Below are 23,486 nucleotides of genomic sequence, written 5' to 3'. Positions count from 1 at the left end.
ATGGATTCACGGGTTCTGCCTCGGCTGCTGCTCGCTGCCTCCTGCCTCGTGGCGTCTGGCCTGGTAAGAAAACAATGTGTGGGGAACAATGAGAACAATCTGGGCCGCTGATAGCATTTGCTAAAGAAAAATTGGCTCGCTTTCTGTTTTTTATGAACGTTGCCGTGTTAATGGAATGAGCGTTTCCTTTTGGCGAGCAGGGACGGGGTGGGGGGGGGGGGGGTCCGGGGAGGCAGAGACATGGACAGAACGCTGGGTGTCTCTCTGTTTCATCGTTCCGTAACAAGTTTTCTTCTGATAAGATGGGAAACGGGAAAATCGGTCCATTTTATCGCTGAGTGACATCAGATTGCTGGCCCGGGAGGTGAGGCGAAGGGAGCGAGTGGTGCCTGTCAGGGCACAGGACATGCTCAGGAAGGCGGGCAACATGGATTTCCCGGCCGCTCCCATGAAGTGAGACCGGGCCTCTGAGTGACAGGCAGTTTGTGCCACCACCAGCCCGGGGTCTGTGTGAGGTTCCGAATGCTCGGCAGCCTCTGGCTGTCATTTAAAACAGCAGTCACCATGATGTGCTGATGGTCCGTGAACAGCAACCGTGGCGCTGAGAACAAGAGAAGCCATTGTCAGCCTCCAGACTGCCATCAGGACAAACGCACACCTTGTTCAGTAGGAGCGCTCGCATGTGTCTGTCTGTGTGGCTGAGGCGTGAGGCTCGCATGTGTCTGTCTGTGTGGCTGAGGCGTGAGGCTCACATGTGTCTGTGTGGCTGAGGTGTGAGGCTCACATGTGTCTGTGTGGCTGAGGCGTGAGGCTCGCATGTGTCTGTCTGTGTGGCTGAGGCGTGAGGCTCACATGTGTCTGTGTGGCTGAGGCGTGAGGCTCACATGTGTCTGTGTGGCTGAGGCGTGAGGCTCACATGTGTCTGTGTGGCTGAGGCGTGAGGCTCACATGTGTCTGTCTGTGTGGCTGAGGCGTGAGGCCCCACAGCGCCTGTTCCTATCAGCGAGGACGGTCATGGTCCAATGCACTCATGCCCACTCTCTCCAAAGGCTCCCCGTGAATCTAGAACGTAGATATGGAACCTGTACTTACACAAAATTGTTCCTTACAGTTGGGTGACATTTTGTTAGAGTTTAAAAAGTGCTTTCACGTGACGTCGTGTGAGCCTCACGGTGCCCTGCAGAGCAGGTGCGGCCGGGCTTCACCGAGTGTCTGGAAGGGGAGCTGCCTCCTGGTAGCTGGTGGAATCAGAGCTGTAACCTCGATCCGCGCCCCCCCGGGCCCATGAGCTGTTTCACTAGCGCCCTCGGCATTCCTAGGGTTACCCGATTTCCCACCCATGTAGTCTAGGTTTCACTGCGTTGCTTCTATCTTCAGAAGTGTGTTTGTTTGTAATAACAATGCTATCCACACCCACAGGCTTTTTTCTTAGACATTTGGTATTGTCTTTGAAGGCAGCGTCTTGAGTGAAATAGGAAAGTAAACCATGATTAATGAGGTCTTCAATAAAATTTATTTTTAAAGGGTTGTTATACATTACAATAATATTTCAATGTTGGGAATAAATTTTTAGGGTTTCCAAACACGACTGCATGAATTCTTTGGAAATTTGTGATAAAAGTAAGCACATTTCAGGGCTGGAGTCCTATGTTCTGCCTTCTCTCCAGTCTGTGAAGTTGGTTTCTAGTTTCTTTCATATAACAGGAAGTTTTTAAAAATGTATTTTTTAATTGATTTCAGAGAGGAAGGAAGAGGGGGAGAGAGAGAGAGAAACATCAGTGATGAGAGAGAATCATTGATCAGCTGCTTCCTCTATGCCCCACACTGGGGATCGAGCCCGCAACCCGGGCATGTGCCCTGACCGGGAATTGAACCGTGACCTCCTGGTTCGTAGGTTGACGCTCAACCACTGAACCACACCGGCTGGGCAGAAAGTTTTATGTTTTTATAAGAAATGGGGAGACCCTTTGGTCAGAAAGTCATCTTAGGCTCCAATTTAACTGTCTTAGATAAATGTCAGAAAGTAATTCATAGTATTAATGGAACCCGCCCCCCCAAATGGCTAGATATAAATTGGAACCCAGAAGACCATTAAATCATGGGCATCATAAATAATATCTTCTTTTATGCGTTTGTTTCCCAGCCAACTCCAGAAAATTTTGGTGAGTGTATTTTGAGATTTGCTCTAAGTTAAATGAAAAGGAAGTTATGTGTGTAATAGAACAGAAGAACTTGGGACACATTTAATGCTAAGTGCTTGCATAATTGCATTGAACTTTGATCAAATACTGCCTTCTCTTGATTCATTGAGGAGCGTTTTATTTCCTGGTCCAGGGTTCTACGTACCCAGCAGAAAAACGGATGGAGGAGTAGGAGGCCAAACAGTGCCTGACACACAGACATCCATAAATGCTTGCTATTATTAATTTAGCTATTTTGTGTCAGGTCAGATGAACATCCTATTCAGCTGTACACTGAGAGATTTGGCCATGTTATTCACCCCTTTGCAATTTAAAAGATAAATTTAAATTTAAGTTAGGGATTTTGCTTGCGAGTTCCAAGATATGCTATTGCAAAGAATATACCTATATGGGTAGATGGAACTGGTTTGACCAAATTTAAACATTTGCTTTCTATTTCATCAATTCTGCTACTTAGTCTTCCAAATTGAGTTTAATATTTTATGAAGTAATGAATTTCCTATTCTTGAAGTCATTAGAGATTCAAGGGACACAAATAGGACAAGAGCATATATGTAAAAGCTCCATAGCATCAAGCCTGGTTCATGAGGGGTTCTCAACCAACCAACCAATCAATCAATCAATCAATGTATATGTATTAATTCAGAGCCAAGTAATCACTCATCTGATTAGAAACTTGCTCACTTCTAATCCAATAATTGATAAAGATTTCTTCTTTCATAAACATAATGTTCAATGTGTTTTTCTTTATTTCAGTTAAAGATGTAGATGGTGGAATTGACCAGGATATATTTGATATCAATGAAGGTTTGTGGATTTTATTTTTTGCATTTTTTATTAAGTGAGGAGTTTGAACAAATTTGCTAACATGAATTTCTATCTTTCCTCTTAGCTTTGGGACTGGATCTTTTTGAGGGAGACATCAGACTTGACGGGGTGAGTTGAGACAATGCAAGGAAGACTCTTCTATGAATCACTGGAAGCTAAGAAACAGAGTATCTGAGAATGATTGGCAAGCCTGGGCTTAGTTAAGCCCGATCATCTCTACGTGCACAGAATCACAGTGACACATTTGTTCAATGAATGCATTGTCCTGCAAGGAACTCACAAAACAGGGTCTTCGTGATCTGTTACTCAGATTTCTGTGTGGTTAAAGCCACGATCACTCCCCAGGGGTGCCTCGGTCTTATTGATGTTTTTGATTTTCATTATTGGAACAATATTTTCATTTTTAAATAGAACCTCACTGATCCAATGTAGTTGAAGCAAAGCTAAACTAAACGTCTACATCTTCAGTGAATCAGGCTTTTTACCACAGAGATAGGTTCTGACTTCTACCCTGACAGCTACAAGTAAGAGTTCCTCCCAGACTTTGCACGAGTCCCCTCTTAGTGAAGTCCTTACGACGCCTTCACCCCCTGCCACTGAGTAAGTAAACAATCCAGGAGTCGCCTTTGCTTCTTCCCTTTCCCTCTTCCCACCATCCAATCCTTCAGCAAGTTCTGTCATTGCTATCTCCAACCTATACCTCAAAGAATCCACTCTTCTCCTAACTTGTCTTTCTATTTCAAATATTGCCCTTTTCTAAGGGGAAAACTCAATGACACTATTTCACTTCCTGGCTTGAAACTTCAATAGCTTCCTATTGCATTTAGAATAATATCCAAGTTGACCCATAGTCTTCAAGACCTCGCATAATTTAACTCCTGCCTAGTTCTCCTCTCATTTCTCCTCTTCTCCCCTCCCCTCCCCTCCCTGTCTTCCTCTCTTATCTTATTTCTTTTCTGTCCTAACTCATTAGGCTTCGGCCTCAAATCATCCTCAAAACATACCAAGCAGATTCCCACGTCAGAATCAGGGCGACCACTGGTTCCTCTGCCCGAAACGATCTTCCTAAGGTTCCTTTCAATCCTGGCTCCTTCTTATCATTCCAGGTCCACCTTAAATGTCCTCCTTTCAAAGACCCCTGGCCTGACCTCTTAGCTAACATACTCCCTGTCCCTTTACTTTTATCCACACACCCCCCTTTTTTAAAAAAAATTTCCTACACTACAATTAAATGCAGCCGGTTTAATCTTAATTTGTTTCCTTACATCCTACTTGTCTCTTTCGCTAGATATTAGCTCCGTGAAGGTAAAGACCTTGGCAGTTTTGTTACCAGCGAACCCCTATTCCCTAGAGCAGTGTTCATTCCGTTGACTGGATGAAGGCATGGGCGAAATTAGTTCTTTACTATAAAAATTTCAAGTTGTTTAAAAATTTTAAAAAATGTTGCCCCAGTTCATGTAACTTTTCTGACTCTGTGAGATCAAGATTATTGAGGTTTTGCTATCACTTCCTTTTTGTATATTTGTAATCCTATATAATAGAGAGGCAATATGCAAATTGACCCTCATGCCATCACAAGATGGCTGCACCCACAGTGGAGGCAGGGTTCCCATAATGAGCTGCCACAAGCTGTAACAAGTGATCAGCAGACACCCGAGGCTGCGTGGCACCGGGCCAGGGCTTGGGACCTGAGGCTATGCCCCCCGCCTGGTGGGGATTGATGGACCAGGGGACCTGAGGGTGCGCTGAGGGACCTGAGGCTGTGCCCCCCACCCGGCACCAGGCTGGGGGACCTGAAGCTGTGCCCCCCCACCCAGTGGGTCTTGATGGGGCACCTGAGGCCGTGCCCCCCGCCCAGCGGATCTTGACAGAGGTGGGACCGGCTGGGTCTGGATCTCACCCAATGAGGGTGGGTCCATCTGGGACTGGGTCTCACATGATTTTGAGGTGCATGTGGGTGGGCAGGGACTTGACTCTGGGTCCCAGGGTCAGCCCCAGACTCTGACAGGAGGAAGATTTTCATATACATTTGACTAATTTTTTTCATCTCTGACACTTCTATTATAGAGAAAGGGCAAATAGCAATATTAAAATATTTCCTCTAATTAATTCCCTTTTAATGTGCATGAATTTCATGCACCAGGCCACTAGTCTCTTGTATGGAAACTAGTTTATAAGTCTACCAATATTTATAGTTCAGTTTTATAACAATCATTCTTTACACGGTTTTGCATGATTTCTTCTTCAACTCTATAAACAAAATTAGTGATAGAAATTTCCTCCTAGAAACTTTGTTCTAATATGATAAAAGCAGAGGTACACACACAGGCACATGTGTGCGCACACACAGTTTGTTTAAACTGGCTGGGAGAGCTTAAAACTTCATTTATTGCTAGATTAACTATTTGTTGTTTTGTAAATTTTTGCCTGATTCACTTAATTACCTTTTTCATATTTATGTTTTACAGGTACAAGATAGAAATTCCATCATTGGAGAAAACTATAGGTGGCCTAATACCATTCCATATGTTCTAGAAGATAGCTTGGGTTAGTATAAACCTTGGAGTGTCCATAACTGTTGTATGTTCCTGAAAGAATGTGATAACAGTATTTCTAAGGGCATGCAATTATGGTTTTTGACGGTTTTTTGTTTGTTGCTTTCTGTAGGTATGTAAAGTTACTTAAAAAAATAAGCAAAGTGGACAATAAAAAGAACCTAAGTGACTTTGTCTGAAATATTGGTTGAGCTTTGGACAATAAAGGAATTAATTTAACCAACATTTATGGAGTGCCTCCTCTGTGCTGGATTATTCCATTCCAGGGACATGAAGATTAGGGAGCTAGTTTTTATTGTGGAGCCGTGGTTTCAGATTCACATATGAGTAAAAACCAAAACAACCAAACAAATGAAACTCTAGGAATTGGCATTGCTTTACCAACGTTTCATTTTGCCAAGTCAGGAGCTTAAACAAGAACCCACTATCTTTTATCATCCCCTTTCATAAAAGAAATAGTGTTTTAATAGTAAAAAGTCAGAAAAATCTAATCCAAAACCAAGGATAGCTTTTTTAAAAAAAAATGTATTTTATTGATTTTTTTACGGAGAGGAAGGGAGAGGGATAGAGAGTTAGAAACATCGATGAAAGAGAAACATCAATCAGCTGCCTCCTGCACACCTCCTACTGGGGATGTGCCCGCAACCAAGGTACATGCCCTTGACCGGAATCGAACCTGGGACCCTTCACTCTGCAGGCTGACGCTCTATCCACTGAGCCAAACCGGTTAGGGCAAGGATAGCTTTTCTATAGAAGAAATTTAATTGTAATGGGCCACTCTAAAACATGGTCTTTATTTAATTTTTTATATATTTTTATTGATTTCAGAGATCAAGGGAGAGAGATAGAAACATCAACGATGAGAGAGAATCATTGATTGGCTGCCTCCTGCACGTCCCACATTGGGTACTGAGCCCACAACCCGGGCATGAGCCCTGACTAGGAATCGAACCATCACCTCCTGGTTCATAAGTCGGCGCTCAACCACTGAGCCAGGCCAGCAGGGCCGATCCTCATTTTGTATATGGACTAGTGAAAATGATATCACTGACCAGCATCAGCTTAGGAACTGCTGTTTGGGAACTCTTCCTTAGAGATCATACACTTCAGTGGATATTCAGATAAACCAAAAACTTATTACAAGAGAATGGAATAGTCGTAATGATTAGTCATATGTTCAGAGAGCTATGTGAGCCACCTACATATAAAGGTGTGAACATTAGGGAACAGGTGGCACTAAGCAGCAGGGGTGAGTGAAGGTTGTGCAAGTTGTACATCATTCACGGGTGCTGGGGAGGAGGGACAAGTGAGATGGAAACTGAGTTTGCATTCTGTTCCTCAAGAGACATTCATTTCTTTGCGTGAAGTGCTTTTCACCCACCACGACGACACCTACAGCATTTCCCGGGCGAGGTGCCTCTAGGGAAGGGTGCCCTAGGCCCATGTGCAAAGGCTCGGGGAAGGGAAAAACAACCACCCTTAGCTGGGATGTAGACGGGAAGGGAGGAGAGAGTGAGGGTGGACAGGTAGGCAGGATCTGGATTGGGAAAGTCTATGCTGATGGTAACGTGGAACCACCAAGAGTTTTTGTGGAAGAAGATTTACCCCTTTGTGGCAGTGTAGAAATGTATTATTGACGGGGCAATAAGAAAGGAGGGAGATCAGGTGGGAGACGGTGGGAGATAATTAGGGAACAACTGAAGAGTTTTTGAGCCAAGATTCTCTAAGTAAGGGTAGACAAGAATGGATACATCTAAGACATGTAGGAGGCAATTGTTAGATTTAGTGATTGACAGCAAGAGGTCTTGATGAATTGTAGCACCTTTAACAAGAATAAGGAATATGTCTCAAGGTGGGTAGGGTAGAGAAGTGTGGTGGAAATTAGTTCTTGGAATGCAGACTTTGAAGTGCATCAGGCTCACTGTGGTAGAGATATGGAAAGTGTTGGTGGGTAGCCTGGTCACTCGGAGAGAGAAATATTGGGGAGTTATTTGGATGTAGGAAAAGGTTGAAGCCGTGGGCATGAATGAGCATCTTTCACGGAGCCTTGCATGTAGCAGGTACTCCATAGATAGTGGATCTGATTGAATGACCCAAGAAGGTGGTGTTGAGTGAAATGTCCAAGGGTGAAATTCAGCCTGGGGAGCAACTTTTAGGAATTGGTATAGATAGAAATATGGGGTGAAATAAGGGACCTGAAGAGTAATCAAATACTTGCATTATAATATGGCAGTATTATTGTCCATATTTTTGTCCAACGTCATTTCTTTTTAATGTTGATGAGATGTCATAGGGATTTAACTCTTGTTTATATTAATGAGCTACATATTTTTGTTTGTTTTCTTCCCTCAGAAATGAATGCTAAGGGAGTTATCCTCAACGCATTTGAACGCTATCGCTTAAAAACATGCATCGACTTCAAGCCTTGGACTGGAGAAGCGAACTATATATCAGTGTTCAAGGGCAGTGGGTACGTGGAGAGTGTTCTCTGAGGGTGTTAATGAGAACTGTGTGGCTGGGACAGGATATCACAGCAATTGCCCTAGGCCCTGACCTTGAGAGAGGGTGGGGCTTCCTTCCCTGTTTGTAGGAGAGTAAAAGACAGCTGGCTCTAGTTTTTCTAGCCATAAAATAGTATTTTCATACAGGCAAGCAGCCTGCCAATCTTTTCATTTTTATTTATTTATTTATTTTAGATAAGGAGGGTGGGATTGCATGGCATCCATCTCACAACTTTGTGAACTTCAGCTACTTCTTATGTTCCTCTTCAAGTAAAACACGAGTGTGTGTGTGTGTATTTAAATTTATTTTTACCTAGTGACTCTTACTGCCTGCGTTAAGAAGGTGACAGTGCTATTAGCTTGGAGCACACCGATTCTGAGTGGTTGCTGTACCTATCAGACCCTTATGAATGGCCATCGGCATAGCAAGGACCGTCTGAAACACCGGACACTTCCAGGAACAATCAGGATGAGGCTGACGTGGGATGACTGGCTCCTAGGTTCTTTTTGGTGTCAGGGCAAGTTCCGCAAAGACCATCTGGTGGGAACACTGTTCCTAGCTCACCAGGGTTAGGAGAGAAGGGACTGGTGTTCAGGTCCCTCCACGGTGAAGGATCCCGGCGGGTAACTAAGCAGATTAGCAATGAGGGATCTTGACCTGAGACCTCACCTGCATCGTTATAACACCCTCTCCCCTCTCTCCTGTGAACTCTCCTGTAAGCTGCTGGTCTTCGATAGGAAACAGGCGCGTTGGGAAGCAAAATCTCTCCATCGGGGAAAACTGTGACAGGATAGCAACCATTCAACACGAGTTCCTGCACGCCCTGGGCTTCTGGCACGAGCAGTCGCGCTCTGACCGGGACGACTACGTCAGCATCATTTGGGACAGAATTCAGTCAGGTATATGTCTCTTGTTTTCTTACACTTTTAGTTCGTTAAGGACTGAATCTAAGCATTGTGCCCTCTCCGGCCATCCGTGCCAACCGTACACAGTAGGAAAACGCTGATGTTTTGATGTCTTACTTCATTTAGCTCTAACTCAGTGAGTTGAAGTGGATGAAGGTTGTCGGGGCACAGCAATATCCCTTCATACATTTGAGCTGGACTTGATCTTAGAAGCTAATGTTTCCTAAAGCTCGTGTTAGGGAGCACTGTTCGCCAACATGCTCCCGGGTGTTGCGTGACAAGGGATCCGCGGTCACATGAGTCTGGGAAATCCTAGGTTAAAAGCAATGAAACTAACAGTCACGCGCACTGCTGTACTGCTCCGAGTCGTGGTTAGATGAAGGTGAAGTGTAAATCTCCGAGGCAGCAGCGTTTCCTAAAGCGGCGTAGTTCCTGGTCTTTTTGTGTTTTCTTTTTGTGGAGTATTTGGATTACGGATCCATGGAACCCACTTTGGGAAACACTGCAGTAGGTGGACAGCCTGAACTCCTGTGACTTTGTGTCCCGACTCTGGAAGGTCTTCACACCAGGTCCGGCCAGAGCTCACGCTCTCCACATTCCCACCGTGACAGCTGCCACCGGCCCTGCCTCCTAGTTCAGCATCGCGGTCGTGTGGGGCACTGTGAGGTCTGCTCTGTACCGAGGCCTATGACATCATAACCTTTTTAAAAAAGATATTTTTATTGATTTCAAAGAGGGAGGGAGAAGGAGAGATAGAAACATCAATGATGAGAGAGAATCATTGATCAGCTGCCTCCTGTACGCCCCCCTACTGGGGATCGAACCGTGACCTCCCGGTTCATAGGTCGATGCTCAACCACTGAGCCACGCTATCCTGGCTGACATCATAATCTTTTTAAAAAATATATATTTTATTGCTTTTTTACAGAGAGGAAGGGAGAGGGACAGAGAGTTAGAAACATCGATGAGAGAGAAACATCGATCAGCTGCATCCTGCACACCTCCTACTGGGGATGTGCCCGCAACCAAGGTACATGCCCTTGACCCGAATCGAACCTGGGACCTTTTAGTCCACAGGCCGATGCTCTATCCACTGAGCCAAGCCGGTTAGGGCTGACATCGTAATCTTAACACCACAGCTCCTGCTCCTTCCCACGCCCTCTCCCCGTGTCCTGATCTCAACGTGGTAAGGCCAGCAGAGACGAAAGGATTTCTGCAGCAAGAGCAGCGCTTACCTTTACTCCACGGCCTCATTCTGTAGGGTGCCTGGCGTCTCGTCGTTGGCAGAAACTTCTGTCTAGATTTGACAACACATGCATGTGCTTTGGCCAGCAGACCTGCCTCATCGTGCCCACAAAACCATTTGATTTCAAGTTGCAATCAGTTGCCATAGGTGATGCTAAGCAGCGTGGTACCCTCTCTAAATGTATTCATTTACAAAACAGCTACACGTATTCCAGGCACCACGAAACCCCGACTGTGTGAATCCTCCGGTGACTCTGCATTATAACCCCAGGTCCCATCCCACCGCCCCTCCCAAATCCTCTTCCTTTCACCTCCACCCGCTGCGGACGCCCTGCGCTTCCGTCACCGCCTGCCAATGAACCTGCCTGTTTCCACAGGACCTTCTAGAACCCTCCTTTCCCTGTGCAGGTCTCAGAACCGTGGGCCCAATGCTAACAGCCCACTTTGGGCTGCAATGAGAACTTAGCTATGTTCAGCGCGATGGCTGGTATCCCAGTTCTAAGCCTGAACACTGCCTTCTGAGACAGGATGCATGAAACTCCCCTGAAATAACGTAGAGCAGCTATAGCAAAGGTGGCGGTGTGTTTATTACAGTCTCCGTTCCTAAACTGACCGCGTTCAGAGTAAAATAAACGGAATTCTGTGAACATCAAGTAACTTAAACATTTTTTTAATGTACCATTCAGGCAAAGAGAACAATTTTAACGTCTATGATGACCAAGTCTCGGACTCTCTGAATGTTCCCTATGACTACACGTCAGTCATGCACTACAGCAAAACCGCCTTCAGGAACGGAACGGAACCCACCATCGTAACGAGGATCCCGGACTTCATGGATGTGATCGGCCAGCGGATGGACTTCAGCGACTCTGACCTCCTCAAGCTGAACCGGCTCTACAACTGCTGTATGCGACCGGCTCTGCGGGGGCTCCTGTCTCTCTCTGCTCCCCGGGAAAATTACGTTCGGTGCCATTTTGCTGAGCATTACTGAGCTCTCTGAAATGATAAAAGCTTGATTTTATTTTTTATTATTATTATTTTATTTATTTTATTTTTTAAAAATATATTTTATTGATTTTTTTACAGAGAGGAAGGGAGAGGGATAGAGAGCTAGAAACATTGATCAGCTGCGTCCTATACACCTTCCACTGGGGATGTGCCCGCAACCAATGTATATGCCCTTGACTGGAATTGAACCCGGGACCTTTCAGTCCACAGGCTGACGCTCTATCCACTGAGCCAAACCGGTTTTGGCTTTATTTTATTTTATTTTTATTTTTAAATATATTTTATTGATTTTTTACAGAGAGGAAGGGAGAGGGATAGAGAGTTAGAAACATCAATGAGAGAGAAACATCGATCAGCTGCCTCCTGCACACCTCCTACTGGGGATGTGCCCGCAACCAAGGTATATGCCCTTGACTGGAATCGAACCTAGGACCTTTCAGTCCACAGGCCGATGCTCTATCCACTGAGCCAAACTGGTTTCGGCTTGATTTTATTTTTCAAAGCACCCAAACCCCAGTCTACCATTTGGAGGCCGCACTTTGCTGCTCACGCAGTCTGGCTTCAGGTGTAAAAATAGATCGGGTCTTGCAGGAACACGTCCCACGCAGGTTTCTGAGCTGTCACTAATGCGCATGGGGACCAGTTTGATCTTCCAAACGCTTCAGCCCAAATGAGGCGCAGTCATCACCTAACCGGGACCCGATGGTGTGGGTGCCGGTTTGGTAATCTGAATAGGACAGGAGTGTAGACTCGGGCGCTATAGTCAGACAGTTTCATGAAAAGACTTGGGCCGGGCGGTATGTTCAGATCCACGGAGCTGCTCATGTCTTGGTCCTGCAGACATCCAGGCGCCTGCGAGCCCCACCACCCGGAACCAGGAGCCCTTGACTGGAATCGAACCTGGGACCTTTCAGTCCGCATGCCGACGCTCTATCCACTGAGCCAAACCGGTTTCGGCTTTAAATATATTTTTATTGATTTTTCAGAGAGGAAGGGGGAGGGAGAGAGAGAGAGAAACACCAATGATGAGAGAGAATCACCGATTGCCTGCCTCTGCATGCCCTGCTGGGATCCAGCACGCAGCCCAGGCATGTGCCCTTGACTGGAATTGAACCCCAGACCCTTTAGTCTGCAGGCCAATGCTCTATCCACTGAGCCAGACCTGCTCTGGCCGAGGTGCCTCCTTCAATGCCCTCCTGGCATCCCTAGGACTTCCGTGATAAGCTCCGTTAAAAAAAAAAAAAAATAATATATAAAAATATATATATATATATATATTATTGATTTCAGAGAGAAGAAAGAGGGAGAGGGAGAAACATCGATGATGAGAGAGAATCATTGATCGGCTGCCTCCTGCACGCCCCCTAGTGGGGATTGAGCTCACAACCCGGGCATGTGCCCTGACCGGGAATCCAACGGGGACGTCCTGGTTCGTAGGTCGATGCTCAACCCCTGAGCCACACCAGCGGTACTAAACTCTATTTTTTAAAATATATTTTGTTGATTTCAGAGAGGAAGGGAGAGGGAGAGAGAGATAGAAACATCAACGATGAGAGGGAATCATTGATCGGCTGCCTCCTGCACGCCCCCGACAGGGGATCGAGGCTGCAACCCGGGCATGTGCCCTTGACCGGAATCGAACCTGGAACCCTTCAGTCCGCAGGCTGACGCTCTGTCCACTGAGCCAGACCAGCCAGGGCTTAAGCTCTGCTTTTATTGCTTCGATTATCATGATGTGTGAGTGTCAATAATTGTTCTCTGCTTTTGTAGCCTCTTCCTTGAGCTTCATGGACTCGTGCGATTTCGAGCTGGAAAACGTGTGCGGGATGATCCAGGGCTCAGGCGACAGTGCGGACTGGCAGCGGGTGTCCCGGGTGCCCAGGGGGCCGGAGAGCGACCACTCCAACATGGGCCAGTGCGCAGGTACCGGAGGGAGGGCGTCTAGGCTCACGCCCACTCGGCGCTTCTAGCCTTGCCCTCTGCCAGGAGAGACCGGGCCTTCTCTCTCTAACTCCCATCTGAATTACTCACGAGAGCCACAGGCTGCCGCCTCGGACTCAGGTCTGTGCCACAAGGACACAGCTAACTCTCTGCTTGGGGTCTGAGCTTGCTTTACCTCCTGAGTCTGAGCTGGGCTCTGCGAAGCCTGTACCCCCTCATCTAGGCGCCCACGCAGGGGAGGCGGTCTCTCCTGGGGGACCCCATCTTTGGAGCGAGCTCTTTCCTCGAAGCTTGCAGGATGCAGGCGGCTTGCTAGGGAGCAGCACTGTGCCGTGGAGTGGTCAGCATCAGGGTTTCAGCTGGCCGTGACTGCATGCTGCCATTACAAAAACACTTGAAGGTAGAGAGTACAATTTATTTAATTTTATTCACATAAGTATATTTTTCTATTATAATTTTCTTTTCAATTAAATGGGCTTTTTTTTTTTTTTTTTTTGGCCACAAGTACCAATTTTTCATTTATTTGCTCATTTTTTTTCAGCAAATAGGTGAAAGTAGACTTCAGAGCCCAGAGGCACTGCTTCAGCTCAGCTGGTCTAGGCGGGGAGTGGGCCTCCAAGGGCGAGGGGCTTCCCCGTTCGGCCGGCCCTGGTTACATGAGCCTCGGGTGGCCCTGGGCGGCTGGGGGGCTGAGGGGACTGGAGGACTCCAGAGGCAGGTGGGTGGCAAGGCCGGGCTCGCCTGGGGGCGGGCCTGGCCTTGCCAAGCACCTGCCGCCCCGATGGGGCTGAGGGGACTGGGAGCTGCCATCTTGTGGCTGTGGGCGCTGCCATCTTTGAGGGTGGGGCATTTAATTAGCATATTTCCTCCTTATTGGCTGTGGGCACCGCCATCTTTGAGGGCAGGGCAGTCAATTAGCATATTCCCTCCTTATTGGCTGTGGGCGCTGCCATCTTTGTGATGGCGTAAGGGTCAATTAGCATATTCCCTCTTTGTTAGATAGGATGTATTTTAAATACATTTTTATTGATTTCAGATAAGAAGGGAGAGGGAGAGAGAGATAGAAACATCAATGATGAGAGGGAATCACTGATTGGCTGCCTCCTGCATGTCTCCCGCTGGGGATCGAGCCCGAAACCCGGGAATCAAACCGTGACTTCCTGGTTCATAGGATGACGCTCGGCCTGTTGGTGACACATTTTTCCATTTTTGAAAGCTAGCATCTATAGAAAGGAAACGGAGGCCTGATGCTGTCTCTCTCATAAGCTTTCTGCTCCTGGAACCATATGTCAGTGCCCTGCACACGTGGGCAGTGAGGGGAACTCGGGAGCCACAGACACGCTTCCCGGACCCAGCAGCTGCTCGCTCTCACGTCTGCTGTTCCCCTTGTCCCAGGCGCCGGCTTCTTCATGCACTTCGACAGCAGCGCTGTGAACGCGGGCGCCACGGCGGTGCTGGAGAGCAGGACCCTGTACCCGAAGCGAGGCTTTCAGTGCCTGCAGTTCTATTTGTACAACAGTGGGGGTGACAGGGACCAGCTGAACATTTACATCCGCGAGTATTCCGCAGGCTCCGAGAACGGCACTGTGACCCTGGTGGAAGAAATAAGAGGTACCGTGCCCACAGCCTCCCTGTGTGCGTCAGAGGGAGGCAATCTAAGCTCGGCTCGGTGCACCACCCACAAGAGGGCAGGGGCTCGGGCCATTGCTTTTCAGCTTAGCAGCTGCTCCTGTGGGGCTAAGCTGTGGGAAGGAAGCTACGTCCAGGGTCCTCTGTGCTGTGGGTGTGACTCACCTAAGAAACCGTAGCTCAGTCTCCGGCACGGAGGAGGCCAGTTCTAGGCCACGAATGGAAGCCAGCTTCAGCAACATGGGACGCGTCCCCGGCTCGGTGTGGCTGAGCTGTGGCGTGGACGAGGGCGGAGCTGGCCTCGGCAGGGTGGGCCCTGTCCCTGAACGCGGCTGGGCGCCTCTCCTGCGTCTCACTGGGCTTTGTCCACGAACCTGGGGCTTTGGCTGTTTCACTTCTTACCACGTCGGACGGAAAGGGGCCTCTTCCTCTAGTTTCCAGCTTACAAAGGAGTCCCGCTGAAGGGTTCTGATGTTCAGGACTTGGTTAATGAAACTTCTGGGGCCATTCCTCCGTGGAGTGAGGGCAACGCCATGTGGGCGCCCACCGTCACTCCAATCACGGCCAGAGGGGGGCATGCCGATCCCCTATGAAAGCCGAGGGTTGGGAAGGGTTCCCGCGGGGCTGGCCACTACGTGACTGTCTGCCCACATGCTGGCCTCCTGGTTTGAATGAATTGAGTCAAACCTACTGTAAAATCGATCCATAGTATGCTATAGGTCATGTGCCCCCCTGGCCCCCCTCCCCCCATTAACTAGGAAAAACCATCTGAAAACAATGACGGTTTCCCTGTGAACACCTACAGTGAGGGTCTCCATCTCACTTCACACATACACATACCACACACTGTACACATGCCTTATATGCAAGTATAATACAACACACAGCACGTCTGTAAGATACAGATATGCCTTTCCATTGGCAATCTGTGCTGTTATCACTGATACACAATAGCACAGAAGGTACTTAAAAACTTGTTCACGAGTCCAGAATTTATTAATTTTTAAAATATATTTTTATTGTTGACTAGTAGCCCTGCGCACGAATTTGTGTGCCAGTAGCTCTCTGCTGCCCTCCTGTAGCTTCCCCACCCCCCTCCCCCTCCTCCCCTCATAGCCTGCTGCCCTGCCCCCTCCTGTAGCTCCCCCCTCCTCCCCCTCCCCCCTCATAGCCTGCTGCCCTGCCCCCTCCTGTAGCTCCCCCCTCCTCCCCCTCCTCCCCTCATAGCCTGCTGCCCTGCCCCCTCCTGTAGCTCCCCCCACCCTCCTCCCCCTCCCCCCTCATAGCTTGCTGCCCTGCCCCCTCCTGTAGCTCCCCCGCCCCCTCCCCCTCCCCCCCTCATAGCCTGCTGCCCTGCCCCCTCCTGTAGCTCCCCCCACCTCCCCGCCCCCCCCTGCCCTCCCCCTCTCCCCCTCCTCCCCCTCCCCCCTCATAGCTTGCTGCCCTGCCCCCTCCTGTAGCTCTCCGCCACCCGCTTGTAGTTCGCCTCCCCACTCTCCTGCAGATCCGTGATCCGGTCGTTATGTGGTCGTCATATTCCTCTCTGATTAGATAGGATAGTACTACAGATACCTTCCATTCCCCCCCTGTACCTCCCAGCCCCTCCCCGCACCTCCCCCAGGTCTTCCCCACCCTATTGCCTGTGGCCATGGCTATGCGTATGAGTATAAGAGCTCTTTGGTTGATCTCTTCTAGGAGTGCAGAATTTAAACAGAGAGTACTGTAATAAAGTGGAAGCTCTCGTGAAAGGTTTTTGCTCAATCTAGAGTCCATCCATGGACAATGGCATTTTCTGTAATCTGGATATTATAAGTTATTTTCAAGCAATTGTGTTTCTCATTAAGTGCCAATATATTTAAATCTCAAATTGTTGTGTTCATTATGAGTTTCACATAAATTGAGCTGTTCTCTCCCTGGGGCTTCTGAAGAAATGTGAATGTGCTCTTTCTTATGTGGGTATGCGATACCGGAAAATAAGACAGGACGGCCTAGCCGTGCGGCCAGCCGGGGGTGGGGAAAACAGTGGAGGGGAGTGCAGCTGGGGAGAGAGGAGACGGTATGAAATAGTAGATAAATATTTATAATGCTGAGTCACTGGTCTGATTAAGGAGTAAATTGTAGGACGTGGGCTCTGGTGGAGCCTGTTTAACACTGCTGAAAAGTTGGTTGGAAATGTTCCACGTAAAGGCAGTGTTCCAAGCAGAGTGTAAGCATGTGAAAGGAGGCTTTGGCAGGGTATCACAGGAATCGTGGGTACAGGTGTAGACCAGTGGGTTTGCTTGACCGTTTACTTAACACAGAATTAACACAGAATGAAAGGTCACCCCTACGTAGGGCATGGAGTGCTCATGAGTTTGATGCTGTTGCTGGCTCACCCATCTCTGGGAAAGGGTGACCTATCTGAGAAACGGCTAGCTAAACATACGAATATTGCAGAGAGGAGTCCGACCCCACAGAAATATCTGGAAGTGAAAGGACGGGGGCTGGAGGAGTGGGAACGCCAGACCTCAGACCTGTGGGAACCGGTAGTCCTAGGAGGAGCGTCCGCCCACGAAGGCTAGCGCTCTCATGTTGACTTGCATGTGGCCCACTGCCCGGTGTCTTCGTTGCAATGATAACGTGTGTTTTGCAGACATACCCACGGGGAGCTGGCAGCTTTACCACGTAACGCTGCAAGTAGCCAACAAGTTCCGGGTGCTGTTTGGCGGGGTCAGAGGTGCCGGTGCATCCCTGGGCGGCCTGTCCCTCGACGACATCAATCTTTCGGAAACACGGTGCCCTCATCACATCTGGCGCATCAGGAATTTCACACAGTTGATGGGCAGCCCCGATGGAACCCTCTATAGCCCTCCGTTTTACTCTCCTAAAGGTTATGCCTTCCAGATCTCCTTGACCCTGAGCCAGCCGACTAACGCAGGGATATATTTCCACTTGATCTCTGGAGCCAACGATGAGCAGTTAGAGTGGCCCTGTCCTTGGCAACAAGCCACCATGACACTCCTGGACCAGAACCCTGACATTCGACAGCGCATGTCCAACCAGCGGAGTGTAACTACAGACCCGCTTCTGACCACCGGTTCGTGACTCCTTTTCTTTGTCGCTCACGCACGGTCCTTGCTCGTGGAGGGACGGGTGGCTTGGGAATGACTCTGCACAGCCGGGCACCGAGGGGCTTCTGAGCCCGGATTTAGGAGCAGAGGGGAAGAGGGGGAAGAGCTTCCGCAGCTGTGGACAGTCCCCCTGGGCAGGAGAGCGTCAGGAATGGCAGCGGGGAAGGGCAGACAGAGACGATACTGACTGTGTCCCTGGGACTGGATGGCCATTCCTGAATTCCCAGTGTTGGGCCAGGAATGCTGGTTTTAGAGTCGGACATGCCTGCATGGAAATCCAAGGTTTGCTTCTCATTAGCTAAGCAAATAGATCTTGAGGAATAACCTCTGGGAGCGTACGTAATGTCTCAGCAGTGACCGGGGGGCAGTGACAATAGCCACAGAGATTAGTTAGGAGAACCACTCCAGATCGAGCACCGACGTTTGGGGAAAGGCCTGGAGTGAAGAGGTGCCAGCTGCTGAGTTCTCCTCTGCGCTACCCTGACATTGCCACTGGGGTCGCCCAAGCCAAGGCCGCTCTTGTCAGGGGCTGGCTTTTGTTCAGAAGGCAGAGGAGCAGATGCTGAGGAGTGTCGGGAAGCGGGGGAGTGGATTACACCTTTTTATGGGGTTCTGGAGGATTTGCCAATGGGGACATTTCCCCCCTCTTCCAGTCTCAAAAAGGAGCAGAATCCAGAAGGCTATGATCACATTTCTTTTTATTTCCTAATCCTTGATCGAGGGTATGTTTTTATTGATTTTAGAGAGAGAAGAAGGGGGAGAGAGATAGATAGAGAGAGAGAGAAACAAAACATTGATGTGAGTGAGAAACATCGATCTGTTGCCTCCGTACGCACCTCGACTGGGATCGAACCCACAAACCTAGGTATGCGCCTTCACCGAGAATCGATCGCACACCTTTTGGTGTATGGGGTGATGCTCCAGCCCACCGAGCCACGTGGCCAGGGTACAATGATCACATTTCTCATTTTAATAATCCGTTGCCACCTGGGAACCCAATAAGGGGACACATGGAATTATGGCCAGGTGAATATTACTGCCAAATCTGAACTCTACACACGAAAATAATGGATTTATGTGACACAGGGGGAAAAATAACATCCACAAAAGGCTGTAGGGACGTGATGTTCAGAATTTCTTTCCTTTTTAAATTTTATTTATTAATTTTTATTTATTTATTTATTTTAAAAATATATTTTATTGATTTTAGAGAGGAAGGGAGAGGAAGAGAGAGATAGAAACATCAATGATGAGAAAGAATCATGGATTGGCTGCCTCCTGCAAGTCCCACACTGGGGATCGAGCCCGCAAACCCGGCATGTGCCCTTGGCCGGAATCGAACCTGGGACCCTTCAGTCCGCAGGCTGACGCTCTATCCATTGAGCCAAACCAGCTAGGGCTCTTTCCTCTTTTAAAACACATTCCTCCCTGAATGACGCTGACAATGGCTCCGGGTTGGGTGGCCGCCACCTGTCCCCAGGGCACTGCTCTCTCTCTGCCTTCTGCTCCTGAGGACTCAGCTGGTAGGTGAGCAGTCAGTTAAGATAAGCCGCTCTGCGCTAATATTGAAAACTCGATCAGCAGCAAATTGGTTTAAGTCAGTCAGCAGGCCGATCTACAGCTCAGAAGGTCGTGAGCAATGACTGTCCCGGGCAGTGGGTCTCTGCTGGCCCGTCAGTACAGACCTGACTCCCCAGCTGGGACACTTCCTGTACCCTCCCCCCGGGACCCAGAGCCCCAGAGCGTGGTCCCCGCTGCCGGCAGCCTCATCTCCTCGGGGCAGAGAAATGGCCACGCTCCAGCCACTGGCAGGGCCGCATCCCAGGTCCCCGGCGGCATGTAGTCACTGGGAGCGCCATCCTAGTTGGGTGTCACGCTGCCTGTTTCCTGCCACCGAGAGCCGAGCGGGTGCTGAACGCAGCCCCTGCGTACGAATTGCTTTTGCAGACGACGGGAGCTATTTCTGGGACAGGCCCTCCAAGGTGGGGCAGGTGGCCTCCTTCCCGAACGGGACTCAGTTTAGAAGAGGTCGGGGCTGGGGCACCAGTGCCTTCATCACCCACGAGCGGCTGAAGAGCAGAGACTTCATCAAGGGAGACGACGTTTACCTCCTGCTGACGGTGGAAGGTACGCGGTAGCCGGTGCCGCCTCAGCTGCTCGGGTCCTTGTTGTGGGATCTCCGTGACCGGGCAGGTCCTGTTTGTAGGCGCCTTCACTAGGGATGTGGGAGGAAATGGGCCTGGGTGGAAATTCTATTTATTTATTTATTTTTGGGTATGAATCATTAACAATATGAAACTAATTGAAATGGAGGGTTCCAGGATAAAGGTTTTAATTACCACTACATGGAGTAATAGTAAAAAACTTGCAGCTGGAAAACTTCAGAAATAAGTTAAAGTGGGGGGGGGGTAGGATCTGGGAGGAGAGGGATAAAGGGAGGGGGAGGGAAATATCTGTAATACTATCGACAATAAAAAAATATTTTTAAAAAAGGTAAGTTAAAGTATAGCCATTATACCCTAGAACAGGGGTCCTCAAACTCTTTAAACAGGGGGCCAGTTCACTGTCCCTCAGGCCGTTGGAGGGCCGGACTATAGTTTAAAAAAAGCTATGAACACATTCCTATGCACACTGCACATATCTTATTTTGAAGTAAAAAAACAAAACGGCAAAAACACCCGCACGTGGCCCGCGGGCCATAGTTTGAGGACGCCTGCCCAAGAACTATAGTCTAGGATTCCAGAAATAAAAATGTCACACAAGCACATGAAGTTGAATTTAAAATGAATTATCTTTATTATCTTTTTTTAAATATACAGCGTGCCCCCCTCCCCCAAATGTGTGCACACTTTAACAGCTGATAGCTCAGTTTTGAAAATGAAATGTATCTTTAAATAAACGCTGCCTTTATAATTATTCAAAGTGCATGTATACATTTTGCTGGGACTATATACAGCACACACACACACATGCACACACATCTTGGCAGTAATAATCTGTCATCTTTTAAAGTTTCTTACCTATGGCGGCCAAAGAACACCTTTTCCAGGAATTCTGGTGGTTCCCATGTTCTATGGGGTAGGGTTTGACTCATTTACACCCGGAGACCAGCTGCATCTCAGGAAATCAGGGTCCTGTTTGTGAGGGAAGTGGTGGGTAAACCCAGGGCGTTGTTACTGCAGTGTCCGTTGGAGCGAGTCTAAATGACACTCCTTGGAAAAAATTATTCCGGGAAACTTGTGTCGAGGGCAGAGAGGCGACATGAAACGATTCCTCCCTCCACGAGTCCCACGTTCGTCAGTTCCCTCCGACCCCGTGTGGGTAGGGAGCCCCAGGAAACCCCCCTGGAACAGCGCCCAGCTCGGCAGGGCCCCGCTGCTTTCACCGAGTACCCCGACGGCCCGACGGCCCCACGCAGGAAGCGAGAGGGCCGAGGCCGAGGCTTCGGGCGGGCCCCTCAGCTGCTTGGGACCCCTCTTTGGTCTCCTTGTCTGTCCCTTGAGGGCTGGTCCTGTAAGAAAATAACCAATGGGGCCACTTAACGGTGGCGTGTTTCTGCAGGATCTCTGCTTCCCCAGGAGCTGATCTCAAGGAACGCCCCTGGCCTCTCTGAACGCCTCTGTTCTTAGGTGAACAGCCACCAGGCCGCGGGCCCTTGGCGTTCAGCAAGCCCAGGCCCCGGCGAGCATGGGGTTCCGTGGTAGCCCCCCAGGCGGGCCCAGCTTTCCTCTGCACTAGATGTGACCTGCCTCTGTGTTAGCTCACCGTCTGAGGCTATTGCTGGACTATACCTGCATCTCTCACCAGCCCGAAACCCGATCATCTATTCTGAAATTTAGAAGTCAAACACTTGTTAAAGCAAAACCTGATTTCCATCCACCCCTGCTCTCCGCCCTTAGACATATCCCACCTGAACACCACAGCCCCGCAGCCGGCCCCCACGGCCGGCACCCCCACGGCCGGCACCCCCACCGCCGGCACCCCTGACCTCTGCGTGAACTTCGCCTGTGAGAACGACGGCGTCTGCACCGTCCGGAATGGCAGAGCTGAGTGCAGGTGAGGGGTCCCTGGGCCAGACCGCCCCCCTCTTCTGTCTGAAATCCTATCATTCCCGCTGTGTGCGAGTGAATACTGATATCTCTCATGAGTGAAATCAGTTCATTCCCATCTCAGAACCAGCCATAGGATATTTATTTTTTGCTCTTTATTTGGGACTTTGGGTGGTCACAAGAACAATAAAATTACTTATGAAAAAATAGCACATGAGCCTGGCCGGTGTGGCTCAGTGGCTGAGTGTCAACCTAGGAACCAGAAGGTCACGGTTTGATTCCCAGTCAGGGCACAGGCCTGGGTTGTGGGCTTGCTCTCCAGTAGGGGGCGAGCAGGAGGCAGCTGATTGATGATGTTTCTATCTTTCTAACCCTCTCTCCCTCCCTCTCTCTCTAAAAAAAAAAATCAATAAAAACCAGCACATTATGTTCTCATTGTCTGAAAAAGTCCTCATGAGTGACACATCTGAAGTCCCCACAATAGTCAGATGTGGTCCGTGTAACTGCCCCGTTAAGCAGGTGGAGATCCTTAAGTTTGGGGAAGAGCTTGGGCAGGGTGTAGAGCTGGGAGGCGAGGGACTAGGACTCTGAGAGCTACATTTTCTCCATTCCCCACGCCCCCTTCCTTCGCCCTCGGAGCTGCTGTCCTGAGAACCAGATCAGAAGTCATTCCTGGCCCCCGTCTGTGTCCCCTGGTGCTAGTCCCACCCCCTCTAGTCCGGAGTGAAATCTCCCCAAGGTCAAGGACCTGGACGTTGACACACACCTTTCATGGTGAAGATGCTCAGATTTATTTATTTTTATTTTTTTTAATTTCAGAGAGGAAGGGAGAAGGAGAGAGAGAGAAACATCAATGTCGAGAGAGAATCGTGGATCGACTGCCTTCTGCACGCCCCACTCTGGGGATCGAGCCCACAACCCGGGCCTGTGCCCTGACCGGGAATCGAACCGTGGCCTCCTGGTCCATAGGGCCTCGCTCATCCACGGAGCCACGCCCGCCAGGCAGAAGTTGCTCCATTTAAACGCCAACTCCTAACAGAGCATGCTCTGGCCGCGCAGGTGCCCGTCGGGGGAAGACTGGTGGTACGTGGGGCAGCGGTGTGAAAAGAGGGGCTCCACACGAGACACCATCATCATCGCGGCGTCGTCCACGGCCGCCGTGTTCGGGGTGATGCTGGTGGTCACCCTGGTCAGTGTCTACTGCACCCGGAAGCGCTACCGTCGGGCGGCGGGCTCCAGCACGGCGGGCGCACCTGTGGAAAATGTGAGTGCAGTCCGAGATTTGGTTACTCAAACCTAGGGATGAACTCCTATGAGGAAGAACGGAGACTTTTTAGATAGACTTTAAAAATGCTTCTCTTCCTTCCCCGTGCTGGGGACCACTGCCTGCAGACCACGCGTTTTGGTGGCCTTCACCATGAATCAATGGCTCTTGTTTTGTTTTTGGAAATTATTTACTTATTTATTTTTAAATTTTTTATTGTTGAAAGTATTCCATATGTCCCCCTTCCCT

The 23,486-nt window shown here is 49.1% G+C and overlaps 1 protein-coding gene across 1 annotated transcript; it reads left to right on the top strand.

The window, feature by feature from the left end:
• Positions 1-23,273, top strand: MEP1B (meprin A subunit beta). Its single transcript, XM_054723607.1, has 14 exons — positions 1-63; positions 2,144-2,162; positions 2,964-3,008; positions 3,094-3,137; positions 5,498-5,576; positions 7,937-8,054; positions 8,807-8,985; positions 10,923-11,141; positions 13,015-13,167; positions 14,581-14,796; positions 17,447-17,890; positions 19,872-20,051; positions 21,824-21,980; positions 23,033-23,273. The coding sequence occupies exons 1-14, from the start codon at positions 1-3 to the stop codon at positions 23,271-23,273; spliced, it is 2,157 nt and encodes a 718-aa protein (XP_054579582.1).
• The last annotated feature ends 213 nt before the right edge of the window (positions 23,274-23,486 follow it).

Source organism: Eptesicus fuscus, chromosome 12 (genome assembly GCF_027574615.1).
Source record: "Eptesicus fuscus isolate TK198812 chromosome 12, DD_ASM_mEF_20220401, whole genome shotgun sequence".
Lineage (NCBI taxonomy): Eukaryota > Metazoa > Chordata > Mammalia > Chiroptera > Vespertilionidae > Eptesicus > Eptesicus fuscus.
Note: the sequence above shows the minus strand (reverse complement) of the source record. Positions and strands in the feature narration are given on the sequence as shown.

Bases quoted from the DNA above. Each gene is read 5' to 3' on its own strand.
- MEP1B (XM_054723607.1), top strand. From the start codon at position 1: ATGGATTCACGGGTTCTGCCTCGGCTGCTGCTCGCTGCCTCCTGCCTC. The intron at 11,142-13,014 runs GTATGCGACCGG...CTGCTTTTGTAG, and splicing joins GAACCGGCTCTACAACTGCT to CCTCTTCCTTGAGCTTCATG. The intron at 14,797-17,446 runs GTACCGTGCCCA...TGTGTTTTGCAG, and splicing joins CCTGGTGGAAGAAATAAGAG to ACATACCCACGGGGAGCTGG.